The 16929-nt window shown below is 54.6% G+C and overlaps 1 protein-coding gene across 9 annotated transcripts in view; it reads left to right on the plus strand.

The window, feature by feature from the left end:
• Positions 1–16929, plus strand: part of ANKS1A (ankyrin repeat and sterile alpha motif domain containing 1A) — a 185719-nt gene that overhangs the window by 151437 nt on the left and 17353 nt on the right. For 5 of the 9 annotated variants that reach the window (XM_057554558.1, XM_057554555.1, XM_057554556.1 and 2 more), the window contains 3 exons: positions 2799–2865; positions 8083–8189; positions 8721–8960. In XM_057554558.1, coding sequence (XP_057410541.1) covers positions 2799–2865; positions 8083–8189; positions 8721–8960 — 414 coding nt within the window. Of the gene's footprint in view, positions 1–2798; positions 2866–6344; positions 7532–8082; positions 8190–8720; positions 8961–16929 lie in introns of those variants that run through there. The other 4 variants (XM_057554560.1, XM_057554561.1, XM_057554562.1 and 1 more) reach the window with 2 other exon arrangements.

Genomic DNA, 16929 nt, shown 5'->3' on the forward strand with positions numbered 1-16929 from the left:
TAAACTGCTCTTTGTCTGTCTGTCTGTCAGTTGCCTCTTTTACCATGAGCCAGACCCACGGGGAAGAATGGCAGATAAAACATGCTTGATTCCATCTGTCCTTGTGCTTGCAGTGGTGATTCTCCCACATTTACCCGCTTTGGCCTGGAGGAGGGATCCAAAGGCTGGTAGAGCCATTCCAGGCATAAGGACCCAACCCCCCATGTAAGAAAAAGTTTCCTCACCTCGAGCACCCTACTTTTCTCCTATAAATGCAGAAAAGGAAAAAGAAGGCACATCAGCAGATACCTGTGGAGTGCCTGCTCTTTGCCCAGCTTTGAGGCTGCTGAATGAAATCTGAATGTAATGACTGATGTGTCATTTAATGCCAGGTTGGGCCTTGCAGCCTGGTGGTGGGGGAGAGTTTATCTGGAAGGTAAGAGCTGTCTTCACATATCCCTAAGCCTTTCCTGTGGAAGAGGAGATGAAGTTAGGAAAAACGTTTAAATCTGTAGAAAGACAAATGTTATAACTTGGCGCTTTATGCAAATAGGGTGAACTGACTGGGAGAGTTAGCAAGTGCCCCATCTCTGGAAGGTCTTTAGCAAAATTGGACATGGCGTGGGAGTTGGGGTTATATGACCTGTGAGGTCCCTGCTGCTAACTCAAGATTCTGTGCCTGGAAGGACTCTCAAGAAATCACTAGGATATCTTACAGATATCCTTGCACCTGGGTTCAAAGATGTATGTGAAACAGTATTCACTGTAGCACTGTTTAGAATGAGAAAAGATTGGAAACTCCACACGTGCCCATCCGAAGACTGGTTAAATAAATTATCATATAGCCTTACACAGGATGACTATACCTCATCCATTTAAAAAAAAAAAAAAAAGTTCTTTATGAACTGTGGCAAGAACTCCAAGATGCATTATTAAGTGGAAAAACAAAGATGCAGAACAGCATATATGGAACGCCTCTATCAGTATGGGTGGTGGTGGAATACATTCATATATTTGCTTACTTGCAAATAGATCTGAGGGATACTTGAGAAACTGGTTATACTGGTTGCCTCCAGAGAGAAGAACTACAGGCAGCTGGGAGACGGGTAGGAAGGAGACTTTTCTGTGAATAACCTTTTGCCTGTTTTGAGTTTTGAATCATGTGGATGTATTGTCAAAAAATAAATATAAGCAAAAATACATTTTAAAACTTTAAAAATAAGTTTTACTAGGTCGGAGCACTGTGGACAACAGAGGGGAAGTGGGAAGCAAGCTAACCTTTTATTGAGCATCTACTATGAGCCAGGTCTTCGACCAGATGCCTATGTACATGATACTTTTAATCCACACAGTCCTTTATGGGAGGCAGTATCCACCCCCGATTTTATGGATGCAACACTGCGGCGTTGCGGGGTGGGGGTGGGGGGGGAAGGAAGTACCCTCCTGGCTGGCTGGGTCGTTGCCGTGTTGCACCTGAAATGGGCAGGGCCAGAGAAAGGGATGCTCTGGGGAGGGCTGGAGGGAGGGGGCCTTTTCTTTAAGGGGCACTGCAGACCTGCCGAGGCACTGCCTGCTTCTGATGCCGGCCTCTGGGCTGCCGGCCCATAAGTCGAGGCACACCCTCCGTTTGCTGCACGGGTCAGATGTGTTGTTTCCTTTGCTTTCGCTGAGCTCAGGGATGGAGTTAGCAGTGTGCATTAACAAGCAGTTAGGTGCCTGCTGGAGGAAAAGACCTTCCTGTGCTCCCGGCTGCCAGGGGAGAGGTGGTGCTTACCCTGTGTTGTTCTACCGGGTGTCAAATGTGCTGCCTTTGCCTGCCAGCTGGAGGCTGGCTGGAGAGCTATTATTTTTCTGATTGTCAGACCTGAGGCTCCTTACTTGCACTTAGAGGAAAAAACATCCAAGCCCTGGTACAAAAGGTCCTCTTTTCCTTTCTTTGGAAAAAGAGCAGTGAATGAGCTCATTATCACTGCAACCCAGTTGGGGTTGGGGGGGCTCCTCCTCGCTGTCTGGGCCTGCCCCTGGCCAGGTTTCTGGGAGCAGGGGGCTTAAATCTGGCCCAGGGTGACCAAAGCCAGATGGCTGGGACAGGTGGTCCATATAGGGGGCAATGCTGGAGACATTTGGATGCTTTGAGGCCAGCTCTCTCTGCTGTGGTCCAGAGGAAGGACAAGTATCTGCACCTCTTCTCCCCTGAATGCAGAGCTGCATCCAGGACTGCCAGCCTCCAGGGGTCAAATGATCCTCCATTCAGCGTTATGTGCCCATTCAGGTGCTCTAGAAAATGTCTCCACACCTCAGAGCTGGCAGTCATGCGATAGCAATTATCTGTTGGATGCTTGCGAATTGCCAGGCACTGCTCTAGGCGCTGGGGGTATAGCATGGAACAAAGCTGGCAAAGCCTCTGCCCTCATGGAATTTAGATTCTAGCATGAGCAGTGAAGGGTGCCAGCACTGGCCTGCTCTTGCACCCTCTGCCCAGTTTCCGCTGGGTCTGGAAGAGCTGGAGGGTGGGGGGACTGACATATAAACTGCCTTGGAAGGGAGGCTCCTGGGCGTTTCCAGCAGCTGAGCTCCGATTGTTACCCGCTCACTCCCTTCAGAGTTTGTCTTTAGACCCTACGGGGCTGTGGCCAGAGAAGAGCCTTGCTTGATCTGAGCGCCGTGAGCTCTGAAACCTTGCAGGTTGGTGCTGGACCTTGGAATCGTCTGGAAGAGACCCGGAGGCCTACCCCGGTGTGTGCGCTGACGGTGAGCTGGCAATGTTTGACTCGAGCCTGACAGCCTGTCCTTTTTGTTCCTCTTTTCTTCCATCTCAGATTGAGAAGATCATGAGCTCTATTGGAGAAGGGATCGACTTTTCTCAGGAACAGCAGAAGATCTCAGGTATGGTACCAAGCAGCCATTTTCCCCGTGGAACACCACCCTCTGGGTCCTTTCTAGCTCAGGTTTTTCTCTGACGCAGAAGACAGACATTTGGGGGGGTGAGAGAAGTCAGCCTCAGACCACGTCACTCTCTTACAATTCGGAATCTCATGTGTCCACACAGCCCATCTAGCTGTTATTTTAGGAGCCATGACTCCTTTTACATAGTGGAGGGAAAAGTGTACAAATTGAATTTTAGGCTGTCTATTAGGAAGCCCTTTTATAAAAAGTGAACGATTGTCACTTATTCATCATTGTTTTCATAAATGTAGGCTTTCTCTGATTGGCTTAATGTGGAGTGCTCCTCGTGTTGGTCTCCCAGCTTCCCAGGCGGCTCTGGCACTACCTCTTCATGGGCACGTGGCTCTCGTTCACCTGATCCATGGCAGCGGCAGAGCGCTGGGTTGGACTCTTTAGCCTGCATCGCCTGGAAGGGTTGAATCTGCTGTTTCCTCCTTGTGTGTTTCTCCACTTTTCCATTTACTTAGGCACTCATCATTTTTACTTCAGATCACTGTTACTTGGGGTGTTCTTTTCATCTCAAAGCCCTACAGGTGAGGCCTGCCTCTATTTCCTTTGTTTGAAACAAAGGAACTAGGGAGGCCATACCTGAGCTGTTTTTCTTGGTAATAGGATTATGGTTGTGTTACTTGCTCAGGTGAGGTGGCATCTTAAAGGTGCCTCCCAGAGCACCTGTTGCACCCCTTCCCCCAAGCATCGGAAGACAGAACTGCCACCAGTGCATCTGGGCTGAAAGCAGCTTGGGAGCCTGGCCTCTCCCCCTTATCGGGGAAGGGCCTCTCTGCCCTGAAGGGGTGGCTTCCTTGTTCACTCAGGAGGCTCCATCCAGGATTGACCTGTGAGCCCTGAGTGACACCTCTAGTTCCTCCATGGGCCTCTGGCCCTGGCAGGAAGTCTGAGGGATGGGGGCAAGTGTGCACGTCAGGGAGAAAGTTGCTGCTGAGGCCATGGGGCTTGTGGAGAGAGCATGGGCTCTGGAGCCGCAGCCCTGGTTCAAATCCTGATTCTAGATACCTATGTGTCCAGGGCGAGTCGCTTACTCCCTCCGAGCCCACAGTTTCCCATCTGCAACATTTGGATATAGTACTTCTCTCTTACGTTTGTTAAGAATGAGTAATATATACAAACACTTGAGCTAAAGAGATACTCAGTAAATAGTAGCTATGCTCATTTTTCTCCAGGAAATGATTACTTCCTCATATCGACAGACCTGGAGAGGAGGGGCATCTGCCCCCCTGCCTTGTCTCCCTCCACCCTTTTTCCCACTGGGTTCCTGGAGACACCCTCCCTTCAGCCCTGTTTCCCTGGGCTCTAGCAGAGAGGGTCCGGTTGGGTTGGGTTCATCTTTGCCAGTCTTGGATTATGCTGAGGGTCTGCACAAGTGGCTCTTCTGGCTAAGAGTTTGTGGCTCTCTTTCCAGGCACTTGCCTACACGCAGTCCGGGGAGCTTTCCTTCTGTCGTGGTTTGCAGGCTTTTACCAAGAGCGTGTGTTTGTTGGGAATAGATGTTCAGGACCGAGACAAACACTGTTGCCATGTGCTTTAGGGGCAGCAGGTATGGGTCTGATGCAGTCAGCTCAGTTGAGGCTGCTTTCTGCTTCCCTGTACCCCTCTGCGTCTGAGGAGCCTACATCAGTTGCATGTGCTTGAGAGATTGGGGCAGAATCAGGCCATTACCTCCTGGCTTTGATAAAACAGGAGTGTGGCAGCCCTTCTGGAAAACACTCTTCTGGAAGAGCCCTTCTCCTTGGAGCTGGTGACACTGAGCCCTTTCCTTGCCCTGTGGGCCCCACTTTCCAATCCTCACCCCCAACGAACTCATGTGAATGGCAAGAGTTGGTCCAGCTACCCCCCTAGGTTTCTGGATCCCAACACGCAGTTTTGTTTTAGCAGCATTGAGTTGAGCCATCCTCCATACCCCAGCTTAGGAAAGTCGAGGGCAGGCACAGGAAGGTGGCCATGAGCAGAGGGTGCGTCCACCCGTGCTGCAGAGTCCCAGCTCGCAGTATCTGCACGGCGGCCAGGCTGTGAAGGATGGAGAGCGTGGGCTCAGGCCTGCCTGCAACCTCTGTCTTCTGTCTGATGGGTCGGGAGGGGGCTTTCCCCAGGACCTCGGGGAACACCAGCCTTCAGCTCAGACCAGAGCAGGTTTCTTGTTTATTCTGAATGACCATTGTCAGAGTTCATGTTGTCTTTGGGCTTCTGGATCTAGGAGAAGAGACCTGGGCTGTGGGGTTGCCATCCTGGGAGGAGGAGCAGGCGTGCCAGCCAGCAGCCCTTAACTAAGCATGGGATTGCCTGGTGTGACCGGTTTTGCAGAGGGTTATGTCCTGAAGGGCGAGGCCCCAATATGGCACTTGAATCTCACTCCTCTTTTGGGCTGTGGGCCTCCGAGTGGCCAGCGCTGGAGCTGGTTTCCCGTATCCTCGGCAGGCATGTTTTACAACTCATCCCACTGTCAGGAGTCCAGGGAGGGCGAGCCTTCCCCCGGGCCTGGGCCACTCTGGCTGCTGTCATCAAAGTCCTGTTCTGTCTAGCCAGCAAAAGAGAACGCTTGACTTTCTCTTGCTGGAGCCAGCCATTTAGCTGTTGAGTAGCTGTTAAATACAGGCTCCTCTAGGGGCCTGATCTCCCAGCACACAGAGCCCCTTCTTCTCCAGGGCCACCAACAGCCTGTTGGGATGCAGGTGCCTCCCAGCACGTTCACAGGTTGACACGTGGTCCCTGGGTTTGTGTCTCTGTACACGTTACCATTTTTGTCTCCTCAGCTGTACTGGGGGTTTGGTCCTGGTTTCCCCTTGTCCTTGGTGCCTCTCCTCCCATGTCCTCCTCCCCCAGATAGTGAATGGCCTGCTCTGGGCCTGGCACTTCTCTGCTGGGCTCTGACGGCCTGGAGACAAGTCTCTTCCCAAGTTGTTTGGTGTGCTCACCTGAGGACTATCAGTTGTAATGTCCTTATTTTGTCATCTGTTTTTGTGATACCGCAGGGCTTATCTGCCTGGCAGAGAGGCACAATCATTCCTGAAGTGGGGGCAGGGGTCACTTAACCCGTGGGCTGTGCCCTCAGGACAGTGTCCCTGCTCTGTCCCCTCTCTGGCTGTCCTAGAAACTATCAGCCAAAACTACAGAACTGTTCCTTCTCTATTCTCCCTGATAAGCTGTTTCCAGCCCCTGGAGCTGGAGGTAAAGTTTGGCCGTCTCTGACTTTTGTACGCGTGTGTATTAGGCAACAGCAGATATTGGAAAATCTGTCCTTTTGCTCCAGTGCTGGTGCTGCTGTCTCCTTCTCCCTCGGTGGCAGAAGCAGCAGCTTCTGCTGCGATGTCCGATCCCTGATGTATTTTCCTGAGTGTGGAAGGGAGGAGGGTGGGGAGGGGAGGAGGGGGGAGGGCCAGACGTTATGAGAGCGAGCAAGGACTGTGGAGCCGGCAGCAGGCAGCGTGGAGCCCAGGAGCCTTTCTTTAGACAAAGCATTCTGCTGCGGTTCTGGACGCGCACACATCCACCAGCAGCAGGCCAGACCACGGCTGTCCGGCCGGGGGATTACGAGCAGGTATGAATCAGCAGCCGGGGGACGCTTGACATCAAGGGCATACAAGAGCCTGCCGCTTAGGTTCCTGGAGCAGACGGCCCCGCTCCAGGGCAGGGGAGCTCAAGCAGCCCCCAGACTCGGCATCTCGCAGTGCTGCTGCAGTGTGCATCGGGACCCTGACCACCATCTGTTCAGCAAAGGACAAAGGAGAGGGGGAGCCTGGAACAGTGGGTCACCAGGGTCTCCTAGACAACCAAGCCACTTGGGCTTGGCCTGCCCAGAGGGGCAGAAAGTGCCGGGAACAGCATAATGACTTTCACCGTGTCAAGAGTTCTCCGGAGGTGATGTTTTTATAGTTGGTTCTTCTTTTTCCTTCCTTGCACCTCTTCTTCCCTTTTTCCTTTTTTCTTCTTTTACCTGTTCTTGCCCATGAGAACTGGAGAAGTAGGTGGGGTTAAGGCGTTCAGCTCAGAACATCCAAGGTCTGCCCGGAAGGGCTGAACTTTTTTCCTCCCTGCACCAGCACGCTCCCCTGTCCTACCTGAGGAGCGGAGCAAGTGCATGTCTTCCCCTCCCTGCTCATCCTCAGAGGAGGACAGCGAGATCCGGAGACCCTGGGAAGACAGTTGCTGGCTTTATCACTCAGCCAAAGAGAGAGCAGCGCAGAATGGGAATAGACTTGAGCCACCACAGCTCAGCTGACGGAGGAACGCTTCCTTTCTCTCTCCTTTATTGGGTTGGGCTTTGTCTTCTTTAGCCAAGAACTGGATCTGCCCGCCTGCTTTCCAGCCGAGCAGGCAGGCCAGTCACAGGAGCAGCCACCGTCGGAAGAGGAAGATGAACGCCCAGCCCCCGCCACACAGCCCCGCCCGGGAAGGCGGCCCCGCGGACAGCGGCCTGGCCCGGGAGACGCCCCGCTCGCGGGCAGCCGGAGTCTAGTTGGGGACCCGGCTCCCGGCCGGAGCTCCGGCCCATGCGTGCGCCCGCCCGTCCGCCCCGCGCCGCCTTGAGCCTCTGAGCACGAAGGGCCGGTGGCCATGGTTTGCTTGTTCCGGGACTGCTGGGGAAAGACAAGTAAAAGTCTCCTTTCTCCCCGTGCCGGGTTCCTGCTGCTTGTATTGCATGCGCTGGCTCCCTGTGACCGTGAACGGAGTCCTCGCTGTGGTCGCTGTGCCTGTGTCCCTCCTCTGCATGAAGAGGCGCGCTCGCCCCTGACCGGCCTGTGCTGCAAGGTCGCGGGACTTATCCCTCGTCCCCGGCCCCTTCTGGTGCCCGTGGGGACAGACTTTGTGAAATACCTCCGTGGAGGCGGACGAGCGCCAACCCGGAGAGCGTTGGGGCTTGGCTCCCCCGACCCCTGGGCGGCGGCCGTGCAGGTGCTGCGAGGCCCCGGAGCAGCAGGACCCAGGGGGGCGCGTGAGTGGGCGGTGGCCGCCCGGTGCTCTTGGCGCACCCACGGAGGAGGGGCCGCGGGGGCCACCGCTCTCCCGCCTCTAGTACAGAGTGTGGCTGCTTTATGGTAATGACTATGATGTGGCAGTGCCATCTGTCTTCCTCTGAGTGCCGCTGCTACCGCCTCAATGGTTTTTCCCTTTTCAAGCGTCTGCCGATTCCTCTCTCGTCAGGTTCGCGGCCGCCGGAGCAGAGCGTCGGGGAGTGGCTGGAGGCCGTGGGGCTGCAGCAGTATGAGAGCAGGCTGCTTCTCAATGGCTTTGACGATGTCCGCTTCCTGGTGAGTGTCCAGGCCCCGGGGGAGACGCTCCCTGCTGCCCAGGCCGTGCTAGAGTTGGAAACTGTACGTAGACCTGTGTCTCGGGGAAGAGGGAGCTGCATGGCTTAGACCCAGGGCGCCCAGCGGAGTGTCGCCTGCTTCCTCATCTCCGCTCCGGACACGGCCCTGTGGGGAGAGCTCTTTGCAAGTTTGCGTCTGAGAAGGGGTGTCTCTGATGCACCCATTGGCCCCATCCCGTCTCTCTTTCGGACCCCAGGCAGTGGGTGGCTCCGAGCATTGAGGTGCACGGGACGGCCGGGTCCCCCTGGCGACTCCCCTTCCTATCTCAGCCGGACACCAGAAGTTCCGTTTGTTCCCCGAAACTATGCCGTGGAGCCCGTAGTCACTGAAGCCGGGAGCCTGGTCTCCCTCAGGAAGGCTGAGTGTCTGGCGGGGCCGTGGCCTCAGAGGTGGCCCAGATGAGAGGCTGAGCTGGGGGTGGGAAGGATTGCTTCCTCTTCTGAGCTATAACTTTGCACGCTCTTCTTGCAGAGCACGACGGCTCAAAGAAAAAGAAAAGAAAAACCCAAGTGTCTTTTCTCAGGCTCCCCGTGGAGTAGGGGCCCGGCTGGGACCCTGGGCTCTGGACCCAGCGCTCCCTGTGTCAGTCCAGCAGGCAGCTCAGGGTGGGCTGCCCGTGACCATCCCTCTCCTGGAAACCCTCCCGAGATGTCCTCATGGGTCGGGTCTGGGCTTTGGCTCCGGCTCCCAGGCAGCCCCAGCTGCCCCAGGGTAGGTGTTGAGCGCAGTGGTGACGACAGAGCTGACACGTCTTGTTAGTGCTCTGTGTGCGGGCAGTTGTGGGACAGTGGTTTGCATGTATCCACTCATTGACTCTCCTAGCAGCCCTGAGATGTGCGCTCTTATCAACATCTCCGTTTTCCAGATGCAGAGCAGTGGAGTGTCTTGCTCACGCCCACAGCTCCGGGAATTGGTGGGGTAGGAATGTGCGCCTGGCACCCGGCTCTGGGGGTCCTGCTCTAACCACCGTGCTGCACGGCCACTTTCTTACTCGTGGATGAGGGGAGTGGGAATGGAACCGTTGATATGCTTTAAGTCGCCCTGTTGCACATGTTATGTCAGGAGCTGGTTTGAGGCTCCTCCTTGATTCCTGGCGGGCCTATCCCCCACTCTGACAATTCCCGGAACGCAGTCCCGAGTGGATGCTGAGTTGCCTTCACTCCCTGAAGCAGACCTCTGACCCCCCAGCTCCCTCGCTGCCGTGGTTGAGGGGTGGTGGTCGGTCGGCCCAGAGCTCCCCCGTCCTCTCCTGTTCAGAGTGGGTCTCTGTGGGCTTCTCACCAATAAGGTGGCATTGGGTGCCTCCTGAGTAGAGGGCCACCCAGGGAGCTGGCCTGGGGCTCCCAGGGGAGCCCTGACTGGGACCGCTCACCTCACCTGGGCCGTCTCCATCCTCGGGGCAGACAGTGAAGGCTGCTACAAACCACCTTTCCAGAACCAGCTTCGGGCCAGTTATTTTTCAGCTTTTAAAAATCTTAGGTTTTAAAATAATTTTTTTTTTAAGTTGAACTGAGTATATTTATAGTTGTTGTAAACTAATCCCTGACTCACCATGTTCTATGGGGAAGGCCAACAAACCCAAGGTGGAGGTGGGGGTTCAGCCAGTGAGTGAGGACACTTAGCCCTTGGTGCTGGGTGTTGAGGGGCCTTCCCCCTCTGAGCGCTGGCCATCAGATGGGCAAGGGAGGGTGGCCGTGGATGTCACAGAGTGTCCCCTCCCTAAGCTTAGGAGTCTTAGGGGCTGAGCTCTTGACTTCTCACCCCTCCTCCTGCTAGTTTGGAAAGGCTAAGGTTCCTAAGCCTTGAATATCAAGACTTCTTTAAAAGCGCTTCCCTGTCACCCCTGTGCTCTGACCGGAAAGTAGCTGGGCGGGCCCTGGGCCAAACATCCACGCAAGATGCAGGGCCTCTGTTAGAACACGTCTGTTTCTATTTGGGAAGGGCACTCATCTAGGGAGGCCAGCAGCTCAATTCTTCCAGGGCTTTCCAGGCCCCTCCTGCTGCCCTGGGTGCGAGCTGTTCCTCTCTCTCCTCTCGGTTCTGGAGGGGCAGCTGGCAGGTGGAGTCCGTGCAGGAAGGAATGCTGATTACACCACAGCCTGGCCTGTCCCTTCTCAGACCTCGAGTGGCCTGAGTAGCCATGCAAAGTGTCCTGGGTAATTGCATGTAAGTTGCCAGATGGGCCGCAAGGCTAATTAAGTTTTAGCAACCAGAAAAAAGAGGAAGAAAACACACAAGAAGGGAGCATTTTTGTTTAGAAACATTCCCTTCTTGCATATGGTATAACTTACATCATGTTAGCTGTGGTATTATCCCCGTGTGGTTTGGTTTCCAATAGGCTGTAAATGTTTCCCTTAGTTTTGAAATACCCTGGAGACTCTTCTACAAGATGCACAAGTGGCTCCCAGGAAGCCATCCAGACTCTAGATGTAGTAGGAACATCTGGAAACTGAGGGCTGCTATGGAATCTCCCTGTGGCGGGCTCCTCCGAGCTGTTGTGGGAGGAGTATAGGGCATTTGAGGGGGGTCGCACAACTCCCTCTCAAGGTGGAAGGGACTTTAACATCGTGTGGTCTCATCATCCCCTCTGTGCCCGAGTCCCTTCCAGATGAGCTCTGCCGTGATGTTTTCCCAGTAACGGGCTTCTCCACCTTACAAAGGAATAGCCCATTCACTCTCTGCATTGCTCGGGCTGGTTTAGAGCATTCTTTATATTGAGCCAAAATCTGTTTCCTTGTGGCTTCTGTCCATTGAACCAGGTTTACCTTTTGGGGCCACACACAACACACTTAAGCCCATTAGAAAGTTGAAGATCTCTGTCACGGCCTCCTGGGTCCTGTCTTGTCTAAGCTCAACACCCTCTTTCTGTTGGCTCTTCCTCCTGTGATGTGATGACTGAGCTGGACCAGCGAGCATTGCACCTTGAACTTTATTCACACCCTCTTGTCTGCAGGCAGAAAGGGCCTCTGATTTGCAGGAGGCAGGGGCAGGGCAGCATGGTCTGCCAGGTGCTTGCTCCCAAGGCTGATGGGGCTGACCGCAGACCCTGGGAGAAGGGGCGGGGAATCAGGCTCACACATCTGCCGGCCAGCCCACCACACTGGCTCGTGCATCAGAGCCAGTTCCATTTTTTTCACCACAAATCTTGTCCACAGGAAATGGGCTTTCTCGGGAGAAGGGAGGAAATGCAGTTAATCAGCGCGGAAGGAAGGTGATTTGTGGTTGGCAGGTTTGCAGCTCAAGCGTGCTGGTGCAGGTCTCTGTATTTGGGACTCGGCCTGCCCTCTCTTCACGGAAGTGTTCATTGAGTAAATGGCGGTGCTCCTCACGCTGGGGTATGATGTGGACATTTAAAAAGGTTTTTAAGACTGTCTGATGTGGAGGAACATTCACCTTGGGGAGTGTTGAGTGAAGAAATTGAGACACACAAATCCATGTGCAACATGACCTTAATTTTCAAAAAAGAAAACATCTAGAGGTGCAGGGAGTGAGCCAAAATGTTTTCCACAGTCAGTTATCTCGGGGATTATGGGTGGCTTCATTTTCTTTTTTTGGAGTGAAATAAATTTTCTGCATTTCCTACAATGAATGGATCTGAAATCAGAAAAGCAGATAATGTAGGAGCCTTAAGGAACTTGATAGATGAGCTGGGAGAAGGGAGCACACAGCGCAATAGTAACAATAGAGCGGCCGAGTGTTAAGTGCTGCTGCGGGAGGAGGCCCTGCGCTCACCCAGGGTTCACCGCCTGCCGGGCACTGAGCTGGCGCCCAGCCCTGGGGCGGTTGTCCGTCAAGTTGCAGACGGGGCCGCTGGGGCCCAGAGGGTGGAGGCACTGCCAGGAAGTGGCAGAGCTGGGATGCTAGCCCAGATCTGTCCAACTTTGAACCCCTGGGTTCTACTTGCTGTCCTGGGGGTTTTGTAGAGGCCTGCAGGACTTGGAAAGACTCCAGGGAGAGGCCCACACTGTCTGTGGTGAGGGGGGAGTCTGGCTCGAGGTGCAGAGAAGGGCAGGGCCCTGACTGGGCAGCAGAGGTGGGCTGGGCCTGACTGCGAGGGGCCTCGAAAGCACACTCTGGGGGATCCCCGAGGTCTCAGCCCTGGGCCTGGGGGGCGGGGTCCTGTGGCTGTGCCCTCCCCAGGCAGAGCTTCCCGGGAGTCATGGTGCCCCTTGACAGCAGGGTGGAGTGGAGAGCGGGCACATGGGAGGTGGTTGAGGCTGGGTGTTGGACAAATGGAAAGCGGAAATGAGTCTGGCAGCGGGCTCGGGATGGGCTGGAAACAGAGACTGAGCCGGCAAGCCCGCTGCCTCTTAGGGGCAGCGTCGGGGAGGCCTCGTGCTCCTCCCATCCATTTATTTTTTCACAGGCTTCTGCCACGTGCAGACAGCCTTCCCCTGTTTTCCTGTCTGTTTCTGAGACTGTGCCAGCTCCCACGAGTGGGAGAGAGATGGCAGGTGAAGAGGACCGAGCCCTGCAAGAGCTAAAGGCGTAAGCTCGGCAAGGAGGTCCTTCTTTATTGGCTTCCGTGAAGCTTTCCAGCCAGGTCCCCAGCCCCCCGAGCTTCCCTTCCTGCTCCTGTTCCCCAGATTAGCCGCACTCTTCAGCCCCGGAAGCCGGCTTCATGTGCGCAGCCGGCTGTGCCCTTGGGTTCCCACCCTGGCTCCCCACGCCATCTCCTCACCGCCCCGCTCCGATGTCCCTCCCTTTGTCTCCTTTGCTCCCCGTCTTCAAGGGGCCGCTGCGGGCACTGCTGTCAGGATGCCTCCCTGCCTCGACTTCTCTGCACTAGTTCTGGCCCATCTCTGCAGAGCACTCTGGGAGCTGACTGCTCAGTGGGGTGTGGGTGTGGTAGGGGCTCCTGGGCCCCAGCGTGTAGCAGGACCTGAGAGGGAGAGCTCCCTCAGCCGGGTCATTGGAGGGGCAGTGGAGCTAAGGCTTGGAGAGGAATGTTCTTAGACAAGTGTGGATCCTGCCTCCAGGACTAACTCAATTCTGTGGTCACTTAAGAACTTAGCTCCTCAGTGTCCCAGGAGTTGAGGTGGTTCCTCGTCTCTGCTGGGCCCTTGAACCTTGAGATGAGAGCCAGGCTCCCTTTGGACCCCTTTCCGGGCGCGTGTGCTCTCTTGCTCTCCCTGGAGTTATTCAGAGTGACAGCGGCTGGAATTATTCAGGATCCAGCTCTACGTGCCCCCGGTGCTGCTCTGGCCTTCTCCGGTCCCCTTCACAGTGGAAGGGAGTTTGAGAACTATTTGCATGTCTGTTGATTTAACTAACTGCACCTTAGGATGGAATTGGACTGGTGAACACACCCTGTTGATATAGCTTCCAGTTGCTGATATCCCAGTGTGAGCAGCAGCAGGGGGTTCTGTGCTGGCATCTCAGCACATCCGTTGTGTTCAGTTAGTAGACCAACCCCCGCCCCCAGTGTACACGTGCAGCGGTGCAGGGGGCAGAGCAGTGGGGCCCGTGTGTCTCTGTCAAATGTCAGTTATAACGCAGGTGTCCCTGGGCATCCCTGAAGCCCATCTGTGGACTCCTGGGGTCCATGGACAGCACTTTCAGGACTCTGGGATTAAGTCATTGGCTCCAGGCTGCTCCTCAAGTAGACAGCTGAGCTGTGGCTGGAAGCTGGGTCTCCTGGGCCCAGAGCAGTGCCTTCGCCTCCCACTCTGGTCCCCATGCCCCCCTTTCACCAGAAGATGCTGAGACTGGGCCACAGGCTCAGCACATCCTCCAAAGTCAGAGATAGTGGGCTAGGCCAGCGCATCACTCGAGGTGCCCGTTGGGTCAGGCAGACCATTCCATCCGCCCACTGTGTGTTGTGGGCTGTTCTGCAAAAGGCTGGCAAAGGAGCTGGTGGGGCCCAGACTGCAGTAAGCTCTCGGCACTGGCTTGGAGCTACCGGAGCCCTCTGGACCTGCAGCTGCCACCACCACCACAGGCCAGCAGCAGGCGTTCTTGCCCTCCACCCTCAGGGAAGGGCCGGGCCCGCGGGCAGCTGGCTGAAGCCACAGTTAAGGAAACTGGATGGGGCAAAGCTTAGGAGAAAACACGGGGTTCTAATTACTCACACTGAGAACCAGCTGAGAGTCGGGAGACCTGGGTTTCCTCCAGGAGCCCCTGTATGGTTTTGGGCAGGTTGCTCTGCCTCCCTCCCCGTCTGTCCCTGTCCCATGGAATCTCATTTGACTGCTTCCTTCTGCACATAAGCTCTGAAGGGGGCACAGTGTTAGCTGTGGTGACACATAGCAAAGATCGAGACTGACCGTGGCCGTGGCCGTGTGTGGGAACGTAAGGTGGTGATTTCTCTGCAGCGGAAGCAGAAATCGGCTTTGTCCTCAGATCCATGAGGTAAAGCCTGCTTTGGGTGGTCTCGGATCCAGGCCCTTTGACTCTGGCTGACCTGGGCTTGGCTAGTTTGCACTGGTGATTTGGGGGTGAATATGGCATCTTGACCTCAGATGAGGCCTCAGAAAGGCAGGTGTTCGGGGGTGACGGGCAGCAGATGGATGGAAGGATGCTGCTCCTGCTACAAAGAGAAGGGGGACACCGGGGACCTGCCTGGGAGAACAAGGGTCACGAGGGGTGTTGCCTCCCTGAACGCGGGAGGAGAGCCGTCCCTGACAACCCTTCCCTTGAGACTGACAGGGGAGAGGAGGGGTCTGGCTTCAGGAACTAGGAGCTGGTAACATTTGCACTTCATCCTCGTCTTCTTGGAACTAGTTGCTCTCTGTCACCATCGAGTTCTGTCTCTCCAGCTGAGGACAGGGCTGGGCCGGGTAGAGGTGGGGACCGTTAGGAGAGCAGGGGCTGTGGGTCAAGGCTGAGCTTCTCCTGTTACTGAGGCTGCTGAGCGTTTTATAATGCCACCCGTGAGCTGGGGGAAGGTGTCAGTTTGGGAAGTTCTGTGACCAGGTTCCAAGGAGGCAGGAATCAGCTGGGCCAGGCAGCAGTGAACAGGTGAACACAGGAGGAGCCAATGAGTGTTGGTTCCTGCCGGCAGGCCGGCGCTCAGCACCGGGAATTTGTTGGTTAACCTGGACAGGCAGGTGGCTTTGTTCCTGTTTATAAGGTTCTGACTTTGTAAGGGATTTGAACCCAGTTCTTATTCCTTTATACCACAGCTGCCTTGTGTGGTGCACAGAAAGCCCTCAGCCCCTGGATGAGTGGATGCGTGATGCTTCAGGGAACATGGCTTCTATTTTCCATCATTATTAAGATTTTTAGGCCACAACAGTGAGCAGCAGCAGAGCCCTGCCCCTCCTTGCTTCCTCCTCCCTTTCCCAGTGCTCCTTCCCGCTCTCCCTGGGCCGGCCCGGGTCTGGGGCTATGGTCTGGGCGAGGAAGACTCGTGTGCTCACCCCTCTCCCTCCTGGCTCACCCACCAGTGTGCGCGTGTGGTCACTGCAACCCCAGCCTGGGAAGGCGGTCCTGGCTCAGGCCAGGGTCCTGTGCCATGTTCAGTGACCCTCCCCCCAGACGACCATGCCCACGACAACTCCGTCGTTGTGGCCAGTAACATGTTCTGGGGATGGTAGAAAACTACGTGCAAAGGAGGAGCCAGAATGTCCAGTGGCGGGTGAGATTATTGGAGGCCCATGAACTAGAGAGTGTGCAGTGGACGCAGGTGGTTAAGTGTCACGAGGAGGTGTGTGCACGCAGTACGTCAGCATGTGAGAAAGCAGGTTAAATAAATAATACATATACCACAATCCCAACTTTTGCTTTTTTTTTTTTTTAACAATAAAAGCTTAGAAAAATACACTGAAATGCTAGAAGTGATCCCAATCTCAGTTTTTAAAAAACATTAAGCCACTTAGAAGAATTCATCAGAATGGTAACCCTGGGGTTTTTTTTTCCCCCCAGAGGTAATGGATTTATAAGTGGCTTTTACATTTTTCTTTGTACTTTATTAATTTTCAGAATTTTTTATAATAAACTTATATAACTTTTCTACTCAGAAAAAAATTTTATTTATTTATTTTGTTAATATGAGGGAGAGATAGAAGCAGGGCCCAGTGGAAATCTACAAAATTCTGGAAGGCAGAGAGGCAGCATAAGTATCACATTGAACCTGCCAGGACCCAGGGAAACTCTGAGCTACCCCCTTGGTGCACAGAGACTCTGGAGGATGCCTCGGGGCCCAATCAATACAGCCATGGGTGTGGTGAGTATCGGCTGCTCAGTTCACTCAGGCTGGTACTTCCCTCATCTTCCCACCCTTCCTCCTTCCTTCCCTTGATTAGAGAAATCTGCTCTTAAGGTCTTTTTTTTTTTTTTTTTTCTTTAAGAAAATACTTTTGTCTTTCTTATTCTAAGTGCTAGTTCCCATTTTCTCCGTGCTTTTTAGCAATTAGAGGTTTTTAACATTTATACACTTCCCAATTTTCAATATTATCATAAAATAAAAATTAGAGGGCTTCCCTGGTGGTGCAGTGGTTGAGAATCTGCCTGCCAATGCAGGGGACACGGGTTCGAGCCCTGGTCCGGGAAGATCCCACATGCCGCGGAGCAACTAAGCCCGTGAGCCACAACTACTGAGCCTGCGCGTCTGGAGCCTGTGCTCCGTAACGGGAGAGGCCGCGACAGTGAGAGGCCCGCGCACCGCGATGAAGAGTGGCCCCCGCTCACCGCAACTGGAGAAAGCCCTCGCACAGAAACGAAGACCCAACACAGCCAA

This window comes from Balaenoptera acutorostrata, chromosome 10 (assembly GCF_949987535.1).
Source record: "Balaenoptera acutorostrata chromosome 10, mBalAcu1.1, whole genome shotgun sequence".
NCBI lineage: Eukaryota > Metazoa > Chordata > Mammalia > Artiodactyla > Balaenopteridae > Balaenoptera > Balaenoptera acutorostrata.